This window comes from Myxocyprinus asiaticus, chromosome 18 (genome assembly GCF_019703515.2).
Source record: "Myxocyprinus asiaticus isolate MX2 ecotype Aquarium Trade chromosome 18, UBuf_Myxa_2, whole genome shotgun sequence".
Lineage (NCBI taxonomy): Eukaryota > Metazoa > Chordata > Actinopteri > Cypriniformes > Catostomidae > Myxocyprinus > Myxocyprinus asiaticus.
In genome coordinates this window covers 11410747-11436758 of record NC_059361.1, presented here as the reverse complement: position 1 = coordinate 11436758, position 26012 = coordinate 11410747, and the positions used below count along the sequence as shown (strand labels likewise).

At 35.9% G+C, this 26012-nt stretch overlaps 1 protein-coding gene across 1 annotated transcript; it reads right to left on the bottom strand.

Moving 5' to 3' along the window:
- Positions 1–1445: 1445 nt before the first annotated feature.
- On the bottom strand, positions 1446–24797 carry LOC127456190 (homeobox protein BarH-like 2). Its single transcript, XM_051724561.1, has 4 exons — positions 24432–24797; positions 11054–11366; positions 5936–6020; positions 1446–3558 (listed from the first exon to the last, which is right to left on the bottom strand). The coding sequence occupies exons 1-4, from the start codon at positions 24616–24618 to the stop codon at positions 3253–3255; spliced, it is 891 nt and encodes a 296-aa protein (XP_051580521.1). The 5' UTR covers positions 24619–24797; the 3' UTR covers positions 1446–3252.
- Positions 24798–26012: the final 1215 nt, after the last annotated feature.

Genomic DNA, 26012 nt, shown 5'->3' with positions numbered 1-26012 from the left:
CACTAGATCTATGCCTTGCCTCCACAGAATTATTAATTCCTTTTCTAAGTTCTTGGGAGACAGAGATAATTGGTCTAAATCTGAAGCTTTGGCTCTGACAGCATTCTGCCCATTAACGGCTTTTCAGCCGGGCGCCTTCCAGTGGCCTAAACAGGGCAATAAGTATTTGGGTATTTTATTTCCAGCAAATTTGTATGATTTAGTTAGAGTTAATTTTGACCCCTTAATAAAAAGGTTTTCGAGTTATGTGGGCAGGTGGGCTTCATTACATTTATCTATGATTTATCTATTAAAATTATTTGTATCCCAAAATTCAACTACCTGCTACAATCTCTCTTTATAGATGTCCCCCTCTCTTATTTCAAGCAATTTGATAGCATAGCAAAGTCCTTCATTTGGAATGGTAAGTGTCCCAGATTACATTTCAATTGACAAAGGTAGGCTTGGCCTACCCAAGATTTTGTTTTATTATGCATTCGGTCTCAGACATTTGGCTCATTGGTCGCTTCTACCTGAGAGAACCCCTCCCTGGTTTTGTTGTGAACAAGAAGTTCTTGCCCCTATTTTGCCATTGCAAAGCCTTTCTGTTAAACTAACTGCAGAAGTTAAGTCACACCCCGTTATCTCGCATTTGCACATGGTATGGACAAAAGTGTCCAGAATGTTTAATTCAGACATTTGTTTAAATGCTGCCTCGAGCATATGGATGAACCCAAAATTATGTATTAATAAGTCCCCTTTCTGCTGTCAGAGTGGATTGTGAGGGAGGTTAATACGCTCGGTGACCTATATGAGAGTGGAGTGTTGAGATCTTTTGAAAATATGGTTCAACATTTTAGGATTCCCAGATCTCAGTTCTTTAGGTATTTCACACTAACCTTTAAAGCATTTAAAATAAGAGTGAAGTTTTAATTGACTGCAAATATTGCCTCAAGCAATGTCTGAAACAAGGCCCTTTCAGAGTCTTTATGTCTCCTAAAATTTCAGTAGCAAATCTCTTTCAAAATGAATGTCATCTTTATTAAATGTTATTAAATATGCAAACACACACACATACAAAAAAATGTCTGAACTTTTGGGTGAAAAAGGGATTCTCAACAAATATGTATAGTCTTCTCCGACGAAACAAAATAATACAAAATAACTGTATTTAATCACTCACCCAAGAAAATTCAGTATGTACACCAGGAAAAATAGTGTTTTATATCCAAAAATATATATTTGCAATATTTGTTCGACAAACACAGACAATTCTTTTTTTTTTTTTTTTATAAAATATTTGTAAAAGGCAATATCGGTTGGAAACTATCAAATCTTATGACATGGAGAATAGTGTCTGTGTCTATGATGATGATTTATTTGTAGGCCGGCAATCAGCTGGATTGTAGGCATGTGTGGAGCTCCCGCGGGCTTCGACATGTCCCACAGATTTTAATCTTTTGCTGTTTTTTTTTTTTTTTTTTTTTTTTTTAGGTTTTACTAGTGCGAGTGTGATTTATTAATTGCTTTGCATCTCTGACAGATTAAGTGGTTTTTCTTACAGTAATAAAACCAGCCTGCACTTAGTGGTGTTATGCACCATACTGCAGGGGGAAAAGGGTTCAACAATTTCTTTTCTCTTGTTTTTTCTACCAAAGGTAATAAAAAAGGAAGAAAAATACAATAGCTAGCATGCTACATCTAAGAGTGCATATATCATGTGTTTCAGCCATACAGAGTGTACTAAGCTGCCGTGCAAGGGTTTATGCATACAAAATATGATTTGAAGCCAGGATTCAGTTCAAATACAATGACTTTGAAGCATGCCACACATAAAAAATAACAAAAGCAATTATTTCACTCTGCAAACAGAAAAGACATTGTTGTTTGGTTGAGAGAGGGCACTTAAGAAGCTTTACTTAAATCTATATTACCATTAATGTTTACTTAAAATGTATTTTCTTTTGTGGTACTCCGTTGACAGATTCTTTGTCCATTAAAATGGCAAGCTAATCTTTACCCAAACTGGGCAATCCTGCTTTAAAAGAGCCACATGTTTCCATTTAAAATCCAGAACTCTGTACATGTTTACACTGGTATTCATACTAAACCATCTTATTAACTTTTAATGGCAGCAGTTTCAGAGATGTTTAAAAAAAAAAAAAAAAAAAAAAAAAAAAAACAGAAGAAGAACAAATTACCTCAAAGGGCATTTTAGCTTCTCAGACATATGTGTTTTGGCACAGAATCCCAAGCTAATGTACACAGGTGCACCGTAAACTACAGTGGCAATTACACAGGTAATATTTACAGAGAATGAGAGGAACTTATCCAGAAAAACAAACACTTACTGTTTATCAGTATAGAACATGCCGTACTAGTGTGAGACAGTGGGTCTGTGTGATTCATTTTTATGTTAGTGTATCTGGCAACATATTACCAGTGTTAAAAAATATACTTTACATGTTCATAAAATATCGACTACATTGTAGAAAGGCAGCTGTGTAACAGAAACAGTTAAAGCAATGTTACATCGTTGATCACTGCATCACCATATATATTAGCCTGTAAAAAGTATTTGGACACCTAAGCCACACTTAAGAAATGTATGCATGTCTTTGCATTAGAAAAACAAAATATCAAACCAAGTGGTATCTCCAAACAAATAATATATTGTTTTGGTGATTATCGATGCAGAACCCTGGAGCTGATTGATGGTCTCATTATAAAGCGTTTAAAAGTTATGCAGTTTTAAGATGTTTTGCAGTTTTTCAGTGTGTGGTTACGAATTTGCAGAAAGTCCATACATTTTTAAGATCAGTGAAAAAGAAACTTGCAAGCACTTTGTGTGCTTCATCCTCATGCAGTTGTGCAAAGATGCTTTGGTTGGTAGAGTGACGTTTAAGTTTTGAAACAGTTGCCATGTGTCAAGGTCTTTGGACAGTTTTTTAATATTTATTTTGAGATTTTGCTTATATCACATTGAGTTAGACAAGGACTGACATGCTGTCTTACAGGGATAGTGCATTTTTAGATCTTTGACAACATCAAAGCATTTGTGGTTCAGCGCCCCCATTGTGAACTCTGGCGCCCCCCTACCGGGGGCGTGAACCCCAGGTTGGAAACCACTGGCTTAAATATCCAAATAATTTTTGAGGCTACGGTATTCATCTCAAAAATAGGCTTTGGAAGCCTTTCAACTGCTCAACAGAGCATCAGTTATGAAAAAGTCTTTCAATAGCTGTCTTTGGTTGTGCATTTGCGTGGCTGTGTTTAGCTGATTGCCATTGCTTCTGATGGAGATGGAGGGACTTGTTCTCGAGCAGAATTCTCTGGACCAGAGGGACAGATGGGATCAGTAGACATAACAGATGTGCTCAGATCTTGAGGCTGAGATTGAAAGATCTCCCCATGCGCCTGGAGCTTCACTTCATCCTGGCCCTTTATTTGTAGCCTCTCCTCCTCTGCCAGTTTCGCTGCAAGCCGTTCCTCTGCCTCAATCTCCTCTGTGGTCGGGATGGAATTCTTCTTAGGCCTGCCTTTGGGCTTGGTGGGAGCCTCGTGTCCTCCTTTTAACACCTAGAGAAACAAATACTACCAGTCAAATCTGCCATTTTCCATCAGAAATGTTTGCATCAATTCAAGTGTGAACAGATTTCCCTCCAACGCTACTGATAGCAACCTCTGAGACAGATTCTGGTCCCATGGGAACCAGGAACTAATCGTATTCACGTAAACAATGGTGAGAGCGATTCTGAGGTTGCATTTTCACTCTAAATTACAATTTTACTACACTGACAGTTAGGTTTAGGGTTGGTGTGTGGGTTAGGGCATATGGTTAATAAAATTTGCATTCCTGTTGACTGTATTACATCATTTACAACTAAAGATACATCTCGGTATTGGTGCCACTCTATGGACATTTCACCCTGCAAATGGAGCTCACACTTGCCCTAAACAACATTTCCAGCTTTGACCAATAGGGGCAGTAGTACAAATTTCGGTAAGCACAGACCAATTTCAGAAGCAAAACTTTTGACCTACTGCTGCCAAATTCACAGCGTGATCAGTCTGGATAAGTGCCCAGCATACAGTACATGGGAACTATGAAAAAAAACATCTCAAGTGGATAAAGATGGTTTTGATTTGTTTGTTTGTTTGTTTTATTTACTACATAATATTTCCATTCATGCTATTTTATAGTTTAATGAATTTACAATTATATAATGTGGTAAATTGTGATAATAATGAATGACTAGGTGTATCCAAACTTTTGGCTGGTAGTGAAGGGGGACACACATATGTAAGCTTTGAAAAATGTAGGCCTGGTTAAAGGTGAAGATAGTTATTACAGTGATTATGTGAAGATATATGGCGTTCATTCATGCTCATTTATCTTAAAGGTGAACATGCTGTGGATCTTTTGTTTCTACCTAAGAGGTTGACCTCACTGATGTAGACCTGTACTGTCCTTTAAATCATCTCTCATGTGTCTCATACACACAGGGAGCACCCCAGGGTTACAGTTGCTATACACACTGATTGCATTGAGTGCAGAGGAGGGCAGCTTAAAACTGTCTAATGGATTTTTAATGATATGTCCCAGAGTTTCCGTTTCCACACAGAAAGCTATGGTGGATTTTCAACACAGATGTTTAATTGATACAAAAAGATGGACAATATTCTTATACACTTTAAGGAGTGAATTCAGAAGCACAGGAATGAAACATTATACACATTATAAATATTTTAGTTTGGCTCATGAACATTAATTAGGTAACTTAGAATTCTACATTTTAGAATTAGAATTTTCTTAAAAATTGTGAATTCACTAAAGTATTGCACCACTTTAGTACAGTATTTCAGTGCAAAACCCTGCGTCTTATGTATAAGTTCTGGAATAGCACTTCCCTAAGTCAGTGTAAGACTTTTCTTGGCAAACATGCCTCCTGTATGCAAATTATGAAATGTGCCAAATTCACAAAGTTATCGACTATTTGGGATTCACTTTTATGAATAAACAGAGGTTTATTTAAAAGGAAGTTTCATTTTTTTAGTGATCATGGGAACAGTGACTATACCAAATCAAAGACTTATTTATTTATTTATTTTAATCACGTGTATAAGAATCTTGGGGTCTCAGATTTAAAATTTTTAATAATCATTTGATTAGAAAAAAGTACCCTCACATTTCCAAAAAAAAAGCAAAAAAAAAAAAAAAGAATAAAGGGTACTACCATGGTTCACGTCCCAAAAAAACATGGTACTACAAAAAAATAAAATAAAAAATAAATAAATGATGGTACGACCATGGTACATGACTAAAAAAAAAAAAACATAGTACTGCCATGGTACATGTCCAAAACATATGGCATTACCGGGTACATAACCCATCAAAAAATCAAGGTACTACCATGGCACATGACCAGAAAATATGGTACTACCAGGTACATAACCCCCAACGTCCAGACCCCCCAAAAAAACATAAATAAAATAAAAAAAGAATTATACTAGCACGGTATATGACCAAAGAAATAAAATAAAAAAAATGGTACATGACCAGCAAATATGGTACTACTGGGTACATAAATCATAATACATTGGTATATGTCCCAAAATACTTTTGTACTGTGAGGTACTTTTTGTAAGAGCTGTCTTTCAGCCATTGTCTAGGTGCATTTCCGTGAATAGGGTACAATCCATGCAAATTGCATTTTGTGGGCACGTTTGCGCCGTTACCTGATTTGCTTAATTCCTTTAGTGATTCGGGTGCTGAAACAACACAGACAGTGCAGGCAAATAAATACTATTAGCGGTCGCAATTCATTCATAGTGAGCTTCCTCCAACAATTTACCTGGCTCAACAGCACGAGGACTTTCTACTCTAAAAAAGGTTGAATATCCTTTGATTTGAATCTTGCTATGCTTTATTGTTCAATACGCTAGTTTTACTCACCATTTTCTTCCATTTCATGCGTCTGTTTTGGTACCATGTCTTCACCTGGAGTTGTGTGAGTCCCAAAGACTGAGCCAGGTCCAATCTGCACACACACAATAAAACACATGCTCATGCTAAATTAGTTCACAACAAATGCGAATCAAAGACCCATAAAAACGTCACAAGAAGTACCGCAAGGACAGGAAACTTCAGAATTGGAAGTAATTGAGTGAAATTCCAATGTCACCTGTTGTCTTACACATTAAAGCCAGTGGGTGGCCATCTAGAGTACAGATGTATATCTAATCACTGCAAAATTCCCAAAGCTGGCATGACATAGCAGAAGGTTTTGCCAAGCTCTGAACTGAAGTGTCTTCCCAGGCTGAATGTAATTGCAGACCTCCTGTGGAATGCCATCACAGTTTATCTGTACAGGAGAAGGTAATCCAGTCATGGAGCTCCTGACTTGCCCAACGTCAATAGAGGTTCTTTTTGGGGCTCTTCAGGCAGGCACCGCATGACTAATGCAGCGATTGGTCTGCTGTAATGTAATAGGCATGGCTGGGACATGTGAGATGGGATTTGAGAAAAAGAAAAAGCGATCTATCAAACAAGTGCATAGAATTCTGCTACATCTACTTTGAAAGTCGCTCACACCAGCCAAACGGGATTACGCATCTTCTCTGTCAAGCCTCACTGAGAGTGATGTGAGGTACAGTGATCTTCTGGAAATGAGCAGATTAACACTCGTGCTCTTAATCGCTTGACTTTCTTCTTTTCCTCTCTCTCATTCCCTCTCTTCCTACAGTATTTATCTGTCTATTATTTAAACTTCTTCCCTTATCCTCTGTCTATTTTGTCTTTGAGACAAGAGATTTCCTATTGTATGAGGGTGAATACACTTAAAAAATTACTGTAGCAAAGAATCAGATGGTAATACCATGGTACATTGGTTTATTACATGACTCTCTGGAATACCGTATTCTGATTGGTCAATTGTGGAATTCGGCTGTGAAATATTTCTAAATAATGACCGCTAAAATTTATATTTGACCTATCTTCTACACAGTACTAGTTTTATGTCTCTCGTATCACTCTGTGGTCTTTTTCTTCTCACATACAGTAATAAGATAATTTCAACTGAAAATAATACTTTTTTAATATTTTTTTTTATTATATAAAAAAATATTTTAAAATGATACATTTATATAGAATATAAATAATATATTTAATAATTATTATATAAAAGAAAAATAATTTCATTAAAAACTGTCAAATAAACATTTTGTACTGTGTGTAATACACGGGATAATGTACAATTAGCCAGTCATTATCACAACAAACAGTAAATTCCTTCAGGGTTCACACAGCATCCTGATCACCCTGTTGGGATTTATTTTGCAATAATGAGCGTGTTTACATGCACATTCTTACACCGCTTATGCTTAACAAGCCGACAATGTATGCGGCCATGTAAACGCAATAAACCACGTTCCTTTATCGGCATAAAGGCCATAAACAGCTTATGAATAACCCGACTGACATGGGTAAATATTTGCCCATTATGCAGATTTTGCGTTAAACAAAATGTAAACACCTTACACGGTGTTCTTACCAGCTCATCCAATGTGCGCGCATGTTGAGTGCATGCCTCTTCACGGTTTGACGTCAAAAGTAGAGAATAACGCAATTATTTCAAATGTTATGTAAATGCGGATTTCTTGCCTTGTCAGATTTTTTAAAAACTGTGATTTCAGAGAGTAATCAGTGTATTGGTGTGCATGTAAACGGGCTCAACAATCAGCTAACTGTACATTTTCCATGGTCCATTATCCACTTACATATACCATGGTCCTGAATGATTGCCAGTCATTATTCATATACTGTTCCATGGTGTTTACATGGTACTCTGTTTCTCTTTACAAGGTAATACAAATATACTTTTTTAATAAATGTAGTGATTTTGTTTAGGCTTAACTATTGCAGTCAAAAAATAAAACTAGATCTGTCTTTGCAAACCGAGTTAAATGTTAACTGTATTTATTTATTTGCTAAATGTCATATGTCAAATCATATTGAATTATGTTTAAGCAAAACATATGCATTAAATAACTATAAGTGGTGGAGAATATGAGTGTTTTTTTACAAAAACATTACCAAATTTAGCTGTCTATCATTTGTGGCTGCTTTATATGCTGTAATTGCAGGTAAGAAAAGCAGCTCTGTGTTTTTGCTTGTGTGTGAGAGGGAAACCACACACACACACACACACACACACACACTGCATTCCAATGTCGGCATGTTCCTTACAACTACAGCCCTAATCTAAACTCAGTTTTGGTTGTGACATTTATTCATAATGATGATGAAGAAGATTATAATCACCTGCCTCATTAAAAAAAAATAAAAAACATTAAACGTTATGTTAAAAATCATTATGGTCTATATTGAGACATGTTTTTCATTGCTTTCATGCTCTGATTGTGTGGCCTAGGCGGACAAGCCAAAAACAGCACAAGACTTTCAGGTCGTCTTTAAGATTGATAAAACACAAACCTGAGGCAGTTTGAGGCCCACTCCTCCAACTTGACAGGATTGAGAATTTCCCTCACTTTTGTTCTTCATTCAGCCATAAATTAATTTGTTAATTCCTGAGGGCTTATTGCACATGTATGTGTGTATTTGTGTTAGTGTATGTGTGTGTTCATATAGACTGATAAAAGATCTAAGAATTGTGAGTTTTTGCAAGTTAATCATGATCTAGAGCGGAGTTTGGAATGGCATACTACCCATACTACCCTTACTACTTCTACCATATCTGTCTATGGCAGAACTAGTAAGAGTAGTATGATAGTATGCCATCCGAACTCGGCCTAGATCTGAACTGAGGGGCCCTGAACCACTAGAGGTTTGCTACCTGACCCGAGCCTGATGGGCCGTGGATTGTGGGCCCATTTGGGTCAGATTTTCATGTAAACTTTGGGTTTGTGTTGCATACTGGTTTAAAATTAATTAAAAAATATATTATTATAATAAATTAGCCATGTATAATACACTCACACACATCTATATATATCGGCCAAATCAGTCCAATATAGTATATACTGTGGTGGACTAATTTGGCAATATTTGAAGCAGATAATATGAGGGCTTATTTTTTCCAATTCAAAAATATACTCTTTTTCTATTTTAAGTTTAAAAAACTATCATCAGTCTTTTCTATTGTAAATTAAAATGTTGAATTTAAAATGTCCAATTTTACATGAATGGAACATTCTAGATTGGAGATTATATTGGGACCACAGTTTTTTAACAGCCTAGATTTATATTATATTATATCTCTCAAAATGTCAATATTGGTGCAGCCCAATTAAAAATAGGCTATGTTTATTTTAACTCGTTTTGTACAAGAGAGTGCATACATGCACAAAAGCTGGAGTTTGGTCTTAAAATTTGAAAGTACTAGTCAGGTAACATGTTTATAGAGTCACATTAACAAGCTCGCTACAGGTTTCCACTTAGAAAAAGCAAGAAAGCTATCTGTAAAATCAAAATGAATAAAAGTTGAATGCTTGAGGTAGAGTTTCCTGGTGATTGTTGTTAGTTTGCATGTCTGGTGATACTGACAGTTTTTAGACAATTATGTCTGACAATTTATGTGCTCTTGGAGGACAGAATATGTAATTAGGCTGTGCTCTGAATAATTCAGAGAATTATTTTCTGTGGCAGACACGCTCAGAATCCTTGTAGGTGGGATAGAACTGATTTTCTGGGATTTCTACCCAAATGCACCCTTTGGGCCACAATGGAAATATATCTACTCTGGCCAAATCTAAAAGCGGGGCCGAAAATGAAATGGAAAATGTTATGGCCGAAAATACAGCCACAAAAAAATGGCCCGTGAGAGAAGGCCTACAACACATGGATTACCTCATCTCATTGTACAAAGCCCCAAAGTTTTTTAAAATACACCTGCGTGTGTTTTAAATGATTGGCATGAAATCAATGTAATACATTTTTGTTTGCTGTTCTTGGCATATGTCCCTGTTGTCTTGAATGGGGAAGTGTTTTAAAGGCTTCGTTTTGCAATTCAAAGCATGGTTAAAATGTTACTGTCGTCTTAACTAAAACACTGTGCAATGTAACCCTTGGGCTATAAGAGCGCTTTTAGGATGTGGCCTGAAGTGAAATGTGTTTATATTATATGCACTCTGAATTTTCATAATTACTGTGCTTTCTTAAAGTCAACATAAAAAAAAAAAATCATGACCTTTTTCTGTAAAATAACTGATGCAATCTATTTCCAAATTAAACAAAAGTCTTTACTATCTTTTTTCAAAATATAAAAATTTGCTCCCCCTCTGAAACAACTTTCCTTTTTGGTCGATGTCACAAATCCCTCTTTACTTTTCAACCCTTACACTCATGCCCACTTTTCACGATCCAAAATCAGGTCCCATCCTAAATTTTTTGCATGGAATATCCAGCCGTAATACATCAGATTACAGAAGTAAAATGGTTTGTGACCAGCCTTTCGTTTTGACTTAAACAGACTTGAAAAAACATGGTGCATATTTCCATAGACAAACTTAAATAGTTCGATGTTAAAAGAATAGTTCACCCCAAAAAAAAAATAAAAATAAAATAAAATAAAATCTGTCATAATTGACTCACACATTTGCAAGAAAGCTTGCATTGTTATTAGTGCTAAACAATCCAAGTACTCGCATGACAACACAAGCCACTGTGAATGACTTTCTCTCACAGCACTCATGAAAGTGCTGAAAGATGACACAATTTTAAATTGTGTTTTACCAATCTTATGCCTTCAGAAGACTTGAAATTTTATGCATGAGCTGCATAGATTATTTTTAGGATGCATTTGGGTCATTTTTTAAGCTTTAAAGTGAGTCACTATCCACTGCCATTGTTTTGAGAAGATAAAACTTCTCCTTTTGTGTTCAGGATAAATAAGAAAGTCTTACAGGTTTGGAACAACATGACAGTGAGTAAATTCTGACAGAATTTTTGGGTTAACTATTCCTTTAAGTATGACAATGACCAACCATGTGTGAGGTACAAATACTGGAGGAATACCCTGAAAATGTCACATGACTTTTCTGAACAACCACTGACCTGTCTGGAGTGGACAGATATTTCTGTTTCTGGAATTTCTTCTCCAGGCCCAAAAGCTGCTGCTCTGTGAAGATGGTACGACTGCGGCGGGGCTTCTTGAGCCGTGGGGCAGAATGCTCTGTCTCTGATTCACTGCTGATGCTGACAGGCGTCTTGCTGGGCGTGGGCTCTGAGCTGAGCGGGTGCTGGGGGGAGAGGAGGGGCAGGTGAGGGATCCTGCCTTGTGGAGAGGCCTGAGAGAGCTGTGGTAGGCTGCTGGGAGGTTGGTGTGTAATCACAGAGAGGAGAGGGTATGTTCTCAGAGGGCCAGAGCCTGGGAGAGTACACAAATGACCAAAGATAATGGCCTGGTTAATAATGATAGCATACAAAATGTTGGTTGAAGCATAACATGTTAACAACATTACAATTTCTTTTTAATTTATATGAATGTATAAAGGAAAATTTATATTTTAGATGCAGTAACCAGTGCTGTAAACATTTCTTTTAAATTTAAGAGGGGCATGCCCCCCCATCCCTCCAAAAATATTCAGAGCAGTGGTCATCAAATATGGGTTCTTCAGTGACATATATATGTAAACTGTCATATTCATTCCAAAATGTAAAAATGTAGTTGGGTTTAACAATGACTGATACTCAACATTTTACATTCGGTCCTTCCAAGTCTTCAATATTTAGTTGGGTTTATCAATGAATGATATCTAAACTTTTACATTCGATCCCCCAGTCTTAAATATTTAGTAGAGTTTATTAATGACTGATACTTAAAACTTTTCATTCAATCCCCCCAATCTAAAAGATTTAGTTGGGCTTATCAGTGACTGATACTTAAACTCTGACATTCAATATCCCATTCTTAAATATCTATCTATCTATCTATCTATCTATCTATCTAATTTTCCTTTTTCAATGACTGATACTAAACCATCATATTAAAAAAAAAAAAAAAAAAAAAAAACTCTGCACACTCTTTATGCTATATACTAAATATTAATATTAATAATAATAGTAACATTCATTTTAAAGATTAAAAAAAGTTTAAAAACTTGGCAAACATTGCACAAGGATGTCTCAATTTACATATACAGTATTCCAATCACTTTTGGCATTTTATAATATATTAACTATATTAAAACAATTTCTGATTTATTCTGCTTAGACAGTCAACAGTGTACATTTTAGAGTTACAGTTTTAGTACATGCCAATTTCACAAATGAATCTCTATTGTCTTGCAGCAGTAAAAATGGGCCCACTTTGCACATTCATTGCAACAAATCCATTTGTTCCCACAAATGTAAAACAACTTGTTTCGGTGTTACATGGGTTTTAGGAAGGTGCCGTAATAATTATTTCTGCCATCTAATGTTTTAGGAAAAAATAACATGCAATAGGTCTTTTACCAGTGGTGGGCCTTTCGCCTCATTGTACCCTATCATTTAAAATACAAGTAAACGTATTTACTAACATATTACCTGTTCAAAACTGTGAAAATACTCTCTCTCTCTCTCTCTCTCTCTCTCTCTCTCTCTCTCTCTCTCTCTCTCTCTCTCTCTCTCTCTCTCTCTCTCTCTCTGTGTTTGTGTGTGTGGACATGTGTATGTGTGCAAAAACCCTGTTTGAGAGTATGCAATTTGTGGGAAAGATGCAGTACATGGGGAAAGCTAGAGAACAATATGAGGCAAGGAGCTAAATTTGTAAAAATGTAAAATATTTTTAGGTCAAATTTGATTCATAAAAGTACAAAAAACTGTTTAAAGCTGTATTACATCCAGAAAGTTTAAAGGTGAAAGGTCACAACTGGTTCTTCCCATATGAGTCTAAATTGACCCGTTAAGACAACTGAAGTAACAATTTGTTTTAAATTATTTCTCTTAAACAATTATGTACAAAAATAAATATTTTTTTTTGTTTGTTTTGATGGTCTTGACAAAGTCACAACATGTGGTTCCAGTACCAAAAACTATGCCGTATTTATAATGGATTCTTTACCTGTCCAGGGTCAAAAATGACCCTAAGATAAGGGAGTGTTAAACTTTTACATTCGAGACCCCCAATCTTAAATATTTAGTTGTTGTTGATTTTTTTTTTCAACAACTGATACTTAACCCTCCTATTTTCTTAAGAAGCTGCACCCTCCTTTTGACCTTCAGGTCATTTTGTATTGAAAACCATTCAAAATTTTAAATGGCAGATAAAATAAAAATTGTGTTTTATTCTAAAATAATGAGCAAAATGCTGTTTAAAATAGTTTAAGATGGAGTATATCATGTCACATCACAGGACAACTCAACTTTCCACCAGTATTTCATGTCAACTACACATGATTCATTTTGATGGCGGAAATCACTTATGATTCAGTGAGGCTTCAGTGTTGATGCTGTGAATTTTTGGGATAAGCTCTACTCTTATTAGGTCTATTAAATGTCATACATCACTGTAAAATCAATTTTACAAGCTGCTAAATTGAGACAGCAATAACCCTTATTTTTAATAGCTTAAGCAAGAAGCCGTCATGTCCAAGTGAACTAACGCCGTGTAATGGTCTTGCCCCGCCCTCACTAATGGTGGAAGTGTTAAGAGTTTTGCCCTTTGTGATGTAAGGTCCCTGAACTTTAGGTCTGCTGTAATGACGCAACTGGTGTTTTACTCTTCCCCTTTGAACTCTGCCGGGTAATCACAGATGCAATACACTCCGAGTTGTAATTTTAACTGGGGCAACTGTACCCCCTCCCTAACAGTTTTAACATGTCTACCTCTCTAAAGCCTCTCACCTTTTCTCTCTCTGTGTGTCTCCTGACCTTTTTTTTTTTTTTCAGACATCAGCGAGACGCCAGAGTCCATAAAATGCCACACGGGACCTGTCTGAGCTGAGAGTGCGGAAATAATACCTCCAGGAGAAAAAAACGTATGTCGTCAAGCAAAATTATTTTGATCCCGTGATTTACTGAGTTAAGTGAGAAGTTGAGCATTTAGAGAGAGAGAGAGAGAGAAAGATAGAACGCACAGGGCCAAAAGTAGGGACAAGTAAACTATGTCATGCAAGCATATTTAATCCTGGTTAATGCTTGTCTTATCTGATCATTTGATTGCTTGTAGATCAGATGGGAAAAAATGACTGTGGTAAAGCCAAGTATTTTATCAAAAACAATTTCCTTATTGAATATGACCGGAAGGAAATACTGACATCAATAGATAGGTGATCTTAAAAGCATTAAGGATATCATTTGTACACTTGGGGATGAGATGGAAATTTGGAGCGCAAGATAGAAAGATAGTGGAGCGAAAGATGAACTTGAGGCTTCTTCAATACACACAAACACACAAAAATGCACAAACATGCATGTGCACATATTTGAATACAAGTCAGAATGAGCTCATTGGCATCAATGCAGCATGTCCAGGCATGAAACATCCCTACCGGCTCATCTCTCTCTCACTGCCTTTCCTTCTTGTCCTCCCTTTTTCAACTGTTCTTTCTTCAATGTACATCGATAAGCCACAAAATTATTGTGTAGGTCCCCGTCATGCCGCCAAAACAGCACCAACCCGCATCTCAGAATAGCATTCTGAGATGATATTCTGGATATACATGGGATGTTTTTTTTTTTTTTTGGCACCATTCTAGAGTAAAATTCTAGAGACTGTTGTGTGTGAAAATTCCAAGAGATCAGCAGTTACAGAAATACTCAAACCAGCCTTTCTGGCATCAACAATCATGCCACGGTCAAAATCACTGAGATCACATTTTGTTTCCCCATTCTGATGGTTGATGTGAACATTGACTGAAGCTCCTGACCCGTATCTGCATGATTTTATGCACTGCACTGCTGCCACACGACTGGCTGATTAGATAATCACATGGATGATTGTTGGTGCCAGATGGGCTGGTTTGAGTATTTCTGTAAATGCTGATGTCCTGGGATTTTCACACACAACAGTCTCTAGAATTTACTCCAAATGGTGACAAAAACAAAAAACATCCAGTTAGGGTCAGTCCTGTGGACAGAAATGCCTTGTTGATGAAAGAGGTCAACAGAGAATGGCCAGATTGGTTCGAACTGACAAAGCCTACGGTAACTCAGATAATGTAATGTACAATTGTGGTGAGAAGAATATCAGGCAGCTGTTTTGGTGGAACGAGGGGGACCTATACAATATTAGGCAGTGGCTGATCGGTGTATATCCCAACAGTCTCATCATTATCTATCAGTCTTTTAATCTCTCTTTGAAGACATATAAATGAATCATATTATAAGTCGAGATCTACACTACTGTAAATTACTGCTCATACACTCTAACTCTCTCCCCACAGCAGATTTGCAGTAGAACAACAAGTCACTGACAACAAGCTGATCATTTTAAAAGCCATAATTGCTTGAATTTATCCAAGTTCTATGCTTTTTAGTAACAAACTTTCTTAAATGAGTCAATGATAATTTTCTAAGGCCTGAATATTATGATTCTGTATTACTACAGTCCTTGCTCGTGCTTTGAGAAAAGGGGTGTCTCAATCATGTTATAATAAAAACAATACATTTAATTGCATCTAAAATTGTCCAAAGCAGTTTGGTGTTGAATTTCCTTGTTTTGACATGCCCTTTGTCAGGAAAACTGTTGCTTTGAGTTCAAGCATCTTGACTTGTCATTCATGCGATGTGAATGAAGTGTCAAGTTTTCATTAGTCACAACAGAGGAGTGAACCTTTTGCTTTCCAATCGATGGGCAAAAAGAAGAGAGAGAGAGAAAAAAAAAGAAACAGTAGCAAATGTTAAGCCCTTGATTGCTCTCTTTCAGTCTTGTCTTATTTTGCTGTTCATTGACTGATTGTATTCTATTGAGATGATTTCACTTGGCACTTGATGAACATTTGAACTCTCAGTAATACGGTACACAGTGTTTTGGTTGGGCCAAATGGTGACAGGTTAAGAGGTGCTTAATCACTCGTTTGAGTTTTTATCTCTCAATAGCTATTAAACCTGTCCAGCAAGTTGGTGAAAAAAACACACAAGACAGAGCTCAGCCTCTGCAAGTGGAGAGTGTTTATTTTTCAAAATTGCCTTTGCTGCAAGCCAGTTCTTTTGTCAGTTCTTTTTTAGACATGATTCACCCTGTGAATCTTTTAGCTTTCATATTTGCCTGAAGGAATAATATGATCTTACAATAGATATCCCTAATACATTTCCATATTAAACTTAAAAATCTCTTGTATATGTGAATGACCAGAATTTTGCATTTTGTGTGTGTCAGTGCATTCAAACGTAACACATATTACAGGATTAAAATACCATGTTTGGTCTTGACAGAAATGTTGGTCCCATATTAAAAAGAGACTGTCCGTAACTGTAACCGGATAGTATGAGTTTGTTAATTGAAGCCAAACTTGTTTTCGTTGGAAGTCACGGTTGAATTCAGTTATGTTTGGATGAGGAGGAAGATGTTAAAGGAGAAAATGCCATCACTAACGTGTGTTTATGCACCTCCGAAAACATGTTACGTTTAAAGATATATCATTGTTTAATATTGCAAAGCCACTTCATTATTTTACAATTATGAAGCGCAGACTCTCCTGTTGTACTGTGAAGTGTCTTACAGCGGCCCTTAGTGGTGACAGTGATGATGAGCATTCAGAGATGTGAAGACAGACACTCCACTCTTATGTGGGAGAGTCCAGAGGCCATTGGCCTTTCAGTGTGTGCCAGCCTTAATGCCAGATACATTCTATATTAAGCAGTGCCATCCATTGAAGTGCTGGCATATAGAATATCTCACACCCCTCTGACTTGAAAAGGCACAGTGTGCACAGGGTTCTGATATTTGGGATGGATACTCTATCCCCTCACCCTGGCCTGCCAAAATTCATGCCTTCTACCTCACAGCTGGACGTACAGATAGAGAACAGAAGGAAGTGTGTGTGTGTGTGTGAATGTGTGTGCATGTTCACGCATGCAGTTTCTGTGTTCATACGGACATATGTATATGTTTGTGTCATTGCACGTATACATTAGTGTGTGTGTGTGTGTGTGTGTGTGTGTGTGTGTGTGTGTGTGTGTTAGGGGTTTTGTCTGAAGAATCAAAGAAAGTAAGTGAGTGAACTGCTGTTTTTTAAGCCATTTTATTATCATATGGTCCTGTCCATTAAAAGGAAGCATCTTTTGATTTCAGAAACTGCACAGCAGGTATGAGAGAGCAGAGACGCTCTTATGGCTGGACATTATGTCCATCAACAGACATCAAGACTAGAGAATTTGCACTGAAATATTTGATGAATAAATTGTGTGCATATTCCTAATTTGCAAACTGCGTTGGATTAGGGTTGCTCCGATACCAACATTTTTACTTCAGTCTGATACCAGCCCTGGTACCTCGGTATCGATACTAAATCGATACTATAATCAACATATAAAAAGCCTCAGATTTTTTATGAAATTACACAGAAAATTACTTGATTAAATGAACTGCATAAAGTCTCACCGATACAAATTCTGCATTTTCTTTATCATTTTTTCTGGGTTCCATGTTAAATGTTTTAATTAAATGTTATGCTCAAATGGTGTTTAATCAAATTGATACATACAGCTTTAATCAAATAAAAATATAATAATAATAATAATAATTATATATATATATACAGTTGTGCTCAAAAGTTTGCATACCCTTGGAGAATTGGTAATATACAATTTTTAAAGAAAACATGAATGATCAGGCAACACACATTTCTTTTATTTCTTATGGGATTCATATTCAACAGTAGGTTATAACAGAATGGCACAATCATAAAACAAAACATGGCAACAATGTATGAAATGCCTCCAGGTCATGCAAAGTCTTTGGTCGTCTTGTATGAACCGCACGTTTGAGATCTCCCCAGAGTGGCTCGATGATATTAAGGTCAGGAGACTGTGATGGCCACTCCAGAACCTTCAACTTTTTCTGCTGTAACCACTGGAGGGTCAACTTGGCCTTGTGCTTAGGGTCATTGTCATGCTGGAAAGTCCAAGAGCATCCCATGTGCAGCTTTCGTGCAGAAGAATGCAAACTGTCTGCCAGTATTTTCTGATAACATGCTGCATTCATCTTGCCACAAGATTCCCTGCGCCTTTAGAGCTCACACACCACCAAAACATCAGTGAGTCACCACCATGCTTCACAGCGGGGATGGTATTCTTTTCACTATAGGCCTTGTTGACACCCCTCCAAACATAGCGCTTATGGTTGTGACCATAAAGCTCTTTTTTGGTCTCATCACTCCAAATTACAGTGTGCCAGAAGCTGTGAGGTGTGTCAAGGTGTTGTCATTTGTGGCATTGGCACAGTAAAGGCTTCTTTCTCGCAACTCGAACATGCAGCTCATTTTTGTTCAAGTATCAACGTATTGTGCTCCTTGAAACAACCACACCGTCTTTTTACAGAGCAGCCTGTATTTCTCCTGAGGTTACCTGTGGGTTTTCCTTTGTATCCCGAACAATTCTTCTGGCAGTTGTGGCTGAAATCTTTCTTGGTCTACCTGACCTTGGCTTGGTATCAAGAGATCCCTGAATTTTCCACTTCTTAATAAGTGATTGAACAGTACTGACTGGCATTTTCTAGGCTTTGGATATCTTTTTATATCCTTTTCCATCTTTAAAGTTCCATTATCTTGTTACGCAGGTCTTTTGACAGTATTTTTCTGCTCCCAATGGCTCAGTATCTAGCCTGCTCAGTGGACATTAATAACTTGAAAAATTACAATTACAATTTGAAAAAAATGTTCAGAACTTCTTAAAACTTCTTCAAAGAGTTCTCATCAAAAAATCCTCCACATACAGCAATGACAGCTTTGCAGATCCTTGGCATTCTAGCTGTCAGTTTGTCCAGATACTCAGGTGACATTTCACTCCACGCTTCCTGTAGCACTTGCCATAGATGTGGCTGTCTTGTCGGGCACTTCTAACGCACCTTATAGTCTAGCTGATCACACAAAAGCTCAATGGGTTTAAGATCCATAACACTCTTTTCCAATTATCTGTTGTCCAATGTCTGTGTTTCTTTGCCCACTCTAACCTTTTCTTTTTGTTTTTTTATTTCAAAAGTGGCTTTTTCTTTGCAATTCTTCCCAAAAGGCCTGCACCCCTGAGTCTTCTCTTTATTGTTGTACATGAAACTGGTGTTGAGCGGGTAGAATTCAATGAAGCTGTCAGCTGAGGACATGTGAGGTGTCTATTTTCTAGTACCAAATTAGCAATTTAGCATGATTACTCAAGGATAAGGTGTTGGAGTGATGGCTGCTTGAAATGGGGCCTGTCTAGGTTTGATCAAAAATGACTTTTTACCAATTTCCTTCGAAACAGCAAAATCTGTACATTATTCCAAACTTTTGGCTGCCAGTGTGTGCACACGCGCGCGTGTGTGTGTGTGTGTGTGTGTATATATATATTTTTATTTTTTATTTTATTTATTTTTTTACAAAAAAAAATATATATATATAATTATTTTTGGTTAAAATGCTGCACAACAGAGCTTCACAGTATTAATGTAAAAATATCTGTTTTCCTGTGGCACAAGGCTGCTTTGGCTGAATCACAACATGCTGATAATACACTTGTGTTTGTGATATTGCTTACAGATAATAATAATAATAATAATAATAATAATAATAATAATACAATCATTTAATATTATATAATTGTTATTATGATTATTATTGCTACTTTTTGAGTATTATATTTTTTTACAGTTGTTATATTTTTCTGTCTTCAATTTCACGCATCCAGTTGAATAGAGCTTTCATTTAAGTGGGACTTTTATTTTGACAGACCTTTGAATTCTTCCTGTTTTTGTTAGGTTAGTTATATCAAGCTTCCCATTAATGCTGGGATAATCCCATTGCAACTCTCCAGCTAAAATCTCTGAGCTGCACCAGAGGAGTTCATTTAAGTGTTTATACTCTAAACACACTGCATGTAAATTAAGCACCAGTAGTGTGTGTGTGTGTGTGTGTGGTTTATGAGGACATTTTTTTAGTTTACAAACTGGTTATTACAAGGGTATTATACTATAAATGTGGTTTATGAGGACATTTCTAGTGTCCCCATAATTCAAATAGTGTAAAAAACATATATTAAACTATGTTTTTTTGAAAATGTAAAAATGAAGGAGGTTTTTTGTGAGGGGTAGGTTTAAGGGTAGGGTTAGGGGATAGAATCTATAGATCGTACAGTATAAAAATCATTATGTCTATGGAGAGTCCTCATAAGGATAGCCGCACCAACGTGTGTGTGTGTGTGTGTGTGTGTGTGTGTGTGTGTGTGTGTGTGTGAAGCAGATGACAGAGTGGCACCTCTTGTTCATGCTGTAGCGTGCAGCGCATGTGTCTGTATATTATTTAATTAAATTACATCCTTCTGCTGTTTACTGTTCAAACTTGGTCATATCCTGAGGTTTTTAATTTTATTTTCAAATTGTCATTGATTTCATTGCAAAACTGTCACATCTTATATCACTTTGAAATGGCTGCATACTGTAATATGGTACTGAAGTCAGCAACAAGATGATATCTTAATTGTTTTGGTATTGCGATACTTGGTTAGTACCGGTAAACCATGCAACCTTCTTTGGACAGAGCCGTCTGCTTAATACGTTTTTTTTTTTTTAAAAGTCAGTATAATTACTGGTCAGTTTTATAAACATACACTTGTCAAAAATTTGGACAAACTTGACTGAATGTATGTTTCTCTTGATATTAAAAACTTTTTGATCTAAATTAGTTATGTAGACTTTTGTAAATTAGTTTTGTTTCTTTACCAAACCTACATTTATTTATTTATTTTAAATACATAAGTTGGACTGGATAGTGAAGTAAAACGGAGCCAACAAGTGCACAGCATACACTGGAACTTACTACTGTTGAATGCATCCCAAACCTTAGGAAGTTTGTTGTCCAGTGAATGTCCAGAGTGTGCAGAGCTATAATAAGAATTTGATTTGTTTAACTTTTATTTCATACTTTTGATTAATTACTGTTATTCTAGCCATGTGGAAAATAGTAATAATAAGGAATGAGAACAGAAAAAAAAAGAAAATAGAGTATATATATACACCGATCAGCCACAACATTAAAACCACTTGCCTAACATTGTGTAGGTCCCCTTGTGCCGCCAAAACAGTGCCAACCCGCATCTCAGAATAGCATTCTTCTCACCACAATTGTACAGAGAGTTTATCTGAGTTACCATAGACTTTGTCAGTTCAAACCAGTCCGGCCATTCTCTGTTGACCTCTCTCATCAACAAGGCATTTCCATCCACAGAACATCCTCAGGAGCTTCAATTAATTTTCACATCAACCATCAGAATGGAGAAAAAATGTGATCTCAGTGATTTGGACTGTGGCATGATTGTTGGTGCCAGATGGGCTGGTTTGAGTATTTCTGTAACTGCTGATCTCCTGGGATTTTCACACTCAAGAGTCTTTAGAATTTACTCCAAAAACAAAAAACATCCAGTGAGGGGCAGTTCTGCGAATGGAAACGCCTTGTTGATAAGAGAGGTCAACAGAGAATGGCCGAACTGACAAAGTCTATGGTAACTCAGATAAACGCTCTGTACAATTGTGGTGAGAAGAATATCATTCTTCGGGCTGGCACTGTTTTGGCAGCATGAGGGGGACCTACACAATATTAGGCAGGTGGTTTTAATGTTGTGGCTGATGAGTGTGTATATATATATATATATATGTATATATATATATATATATAATAAAGAAAATATACTGTCATAATTAAATTTAAAAATTGGTTAGGTGAAGGAAATATACATGAAGGAAAAAAGCTATACAAGATTTGCTGTGAGATCAGGCCTTCCGAGCCTGAAAAACTTGCTTGTCTTACAAGCAACTGTCAGGAGTAATGTTTTATTTTGTTTTTTCACATCAATCATCAAATCAAGTAAATATTTACCAACCCCAAAATTCGTGGTTGGCCTGCACTAGTATGTAGGCACAGTATGGATTCCCTTAAACATTACTTTTCTGTAAACAAAGTATTTATATTAAGAAAAAGTGTGTACAATATGGAAAGATGTTTGAAATGACAACTGGAATAATAACCTATTTGGGATTTGATTTACCCTTTGGGAAATCACACAAGAAAGTCCCTGCTAAAGCCTATTGATAGTCCAGTAGTAATTGCTGTAAGAATTCACAAATGCGCTCGGTCAACTCCTTAAATTAAATTATGCAAATGCTGCTACCAGTCTGCTACTTTTTATGTCAATATGTTGCATCTGTAGTTGATGACAGAATCAACTGAAACAAATTAACTTTCATTTTGTGGGTCACACATTTAGTACACATCCCATGTTGTCTGATGTATCACTTCACTACCCAGATAAATGACATGCCAGAAACATTTACGATGACTTGTGAAATTCGTACAGTGCTTCTCATTATGATGGAACGAAATTGCACCTGTTGGTTCAGGATGTCATACCTGACTGCACAGTCAAGAGTGTGTCAGCAGTGCTGTAAATAGATAAATGTCCTGTGGCTTCCAAGAGTTCAGTCCTCTGGGCAAGTAAGAGGAGAAGTGTCTTTTACCACAGATACCCAACTTATTATAAATGTGACCGTTTAAATTAACTTAACTAAATGCCCAAGGTCATTTAGGCAAAGAGAAAAAAAAAACGTTTTTGTTTTTTATATAGATAAGAGCGTAATCTTATTGTGCAATGGTAAATCATCAGGGAGGTGTGGTTATATTTCAGAGTTGTTCATCTGTGGATTTTTCTTTAAACAAGTCTACAGGAAACAAAGAAGTCATCAGAACCACAATGACTATTCTAAAAAGAAGATCAAAAGGTAAATTTACTAATTACATTTTTTTAGCAACTCTTTAACCTTATAATGCCACAAGTATCATATCATGACTTTCTAAAGCCTCTATATCATTACGATGTGTATGAGATGTCTGCTGTCTTCTGGTGAAAGTTTCCATGCTCTTTTGGAAGTTGAAAACCTTGTAACATAATTTCCAAAATAGCTACATTCATGTTTTGATGCACTCATCTTTTTTATGCGAAATCTTTGCTGATTTGGAAGTAAAATTAATAATAACGTTTATACTGTTACCGATATTTCATTAGTATTTATTGAATTCAAACAACATGTGCTAAAAATTTCATTATTTTATTGAAAAAAATAATAATAATAATTTTTGGACATTATTTCTTATGTTAGGCTTTATATGGTTACGCTATATTCTTTGTATGAAAGGGCTGTCGAACAAAAACGTTTATTATACTATTTATTGCTATAATTGCACGTTTGCCCTAGAAGTAGATTTGGCCCTGGGGCCCTTGCTAGTCATAATCTGCCCCTGCTTATTACACAATGTCCACCTCAAAATCTAACCCACGAAACATGCTGATCTACGACTTAATCTAAACATGACCAGTGTGCAAAGTGAGCATGGACTACAGCAGTGTTGGGTAAGTTACTATAAATATAGTAATTAATTACTAACTACTAATTACATCAACTACAGTGTAATTAGATTACTGTACTAATTACTCTGTCTGAAAAGTAATTGCATTACATATTATTAATTACTTACTAAAACCCTTATCAACCTCGACCAGATGAAATATATTGGGATAGACATGAAACTGTTCTTTTAATTATTTCAAATAAATCATATAAAATTAAATAAATTATTCATGAACTGGCCGAAGAATTTAAGGGGTCAGCAATAAATTATAAAAGTTATATTTTAACATTAGATGTTAAATTTAGATTTTAAATTCACTATTGTTTTATATAGATTTGTTATATAGCCTATACAGTATTTAACACAATTACATCAGAAGTAACTGTAATTAAATTACTAAAACAATAAGAGTAATCCTTTACTTTTTTCAATGAAAAAGTAATTTAATTACAGTAATGAATTACTTGGTAATGCATTACACCCAACACTGGACTACAGTACATCAATGTAACAGGTGCAACAGGATCATTTTCACTTATGGATTTTGCTTAGACTTATTGTTTAATTTGAAAGAAAATGGCAAGTATTTTAAGTATTATAAGTAGTTTTTTTTTTTTTTTTTTTTTTTTTTTGCATATAAGTGTGTAAAAACAATCTGATTTAGGTACCGTGTAAAACTGATAGCAATTTAAGCAACAGTTCAAACTTGTAGGCTGAATTCACAATTCTCCAAACTTGCGTAAAAGACGGTCAGTTTGTATACATTTTTGACACTGCAGCATATATAGTCCCTATAGCCTATATAATTTTGAGGGAGAGCAAAAAAAGCTATCAACGAACGTCCATTAAAAATTTGACTTCAACATTTCAAATTACAAACGTCAAGAATGGAGAGAAAATGTGTTTGGATCGCTTACCTGAGCATGAATGTAGAGGTTTGGGTCTGACGATTAAAGAGGGACAAACCGAGTAAAGAGAAAGTTTCTCGAAGTAATCACAAGTTTCATTGGATAGGATCTCGTCGATCATGAAAGTCTTGTATCGTCTTCGGGCTGCTTTCAGCTGCGCGGTGTTCGCGTGTCTCAACTCTGCTTGACAATGCATAGTGTCCCAAAATGCGACTTCAGCCTTGGTGTGATGTTCTTGAAAAGTTGTAATATTCGCCTTGTTAAAAGTCGTGTATAACTTCTTACATGAGTAACTGTTCAAAAAGACATCTGAATACAAGTACTCGTGCAGCTGTGCTGCGCTGATAGTGTCCGCGCGCTAATGGATCTTCGGTGTCTTCCGCGCGTTCATTAATATAACGAGTGCGCGCTCGTTATAGCCCGAGTCTCAACTATATAAACCAACTGTACTAACCTACACACACACACACCACCGCCTTTACACAAGAATCATGAACCGGTTTTCACTCTCTCTCTCTCTCTCTCTCTCTCTCTCTCTCTCTCTCTCTCTCTCTCTCTCTCTCTCTCTCTCCAATTTTCATTACTATTCCATGGAAACTCTGAGTTTTAAGCAAATTGTACCGTTTATTTAAAATGTAACATTATTGTTAAATAATGTCTTTGCAAATTACATTTTTAAATTCTGTATTAGTAGTAGTCGTATTATTATTATTATTATTATTATTATTATTATTATTATTAATTGATCAGGCAAAAAAATAGCCTGATGAATAAAATGAAGTACAAGTAAATATGAAAGTAAATTAAATGGTTCTAAAGGTGATTAGACTATCCAGAAGAAAAAAAGAAAGAAAAAATGCAAGCACAGTTGCTGACTTGCAAAGGTAGAAAATGCAATTACAAAGCTGCACATAAATTAAGCTCTCTAAAATGACACTAAAATCGTAATGGAAGTCTACTTATTATAATTTAACAGCTTAAGAATAATGATGCCACGTACAATAAGACCGACACACACACACACAAAAAAAAATAAATAAATAAATAAATAAATAAATAAAATAAAATCAATTATGAAACAATTATGAAATTTAACGATCGCCTAAAATAGATATCTTTGCAGTAGCTACATGCCATAGGCAGAGAAAATGGAGCAGGCTCGTTCTTTATTTATTTCAAAAATTGAGTAAAATGTGAGTGGGCTAATAAATGTTATTGTTATCAAAAGCATTTAATTTATTGCTAGTATTACTACAATATGCTTGTTTTGCTGCTATTGGAAAACTCCTGTTAATATGAAAACTTCTGCATCTTAAAACTTTCAACAATTATGTAAAGCAGCTATTGCACTTGCCAGGACAATTGGCATCATTCATATAGCCTGTAATTTGAAGCCCAACGTTAAGCGCTTCGTACTAAAAAACTAGGCTATATCTTGAAGCGTGTGGCTAGATAGAAAAATAATAATGAATAATAAATAATAATATTTTATAATAACGTTTATTAATATTTGTCATCAACAACCATTATTAGGCTACACTAATATATATATATATATATATATATATATATATATATATATATATATAT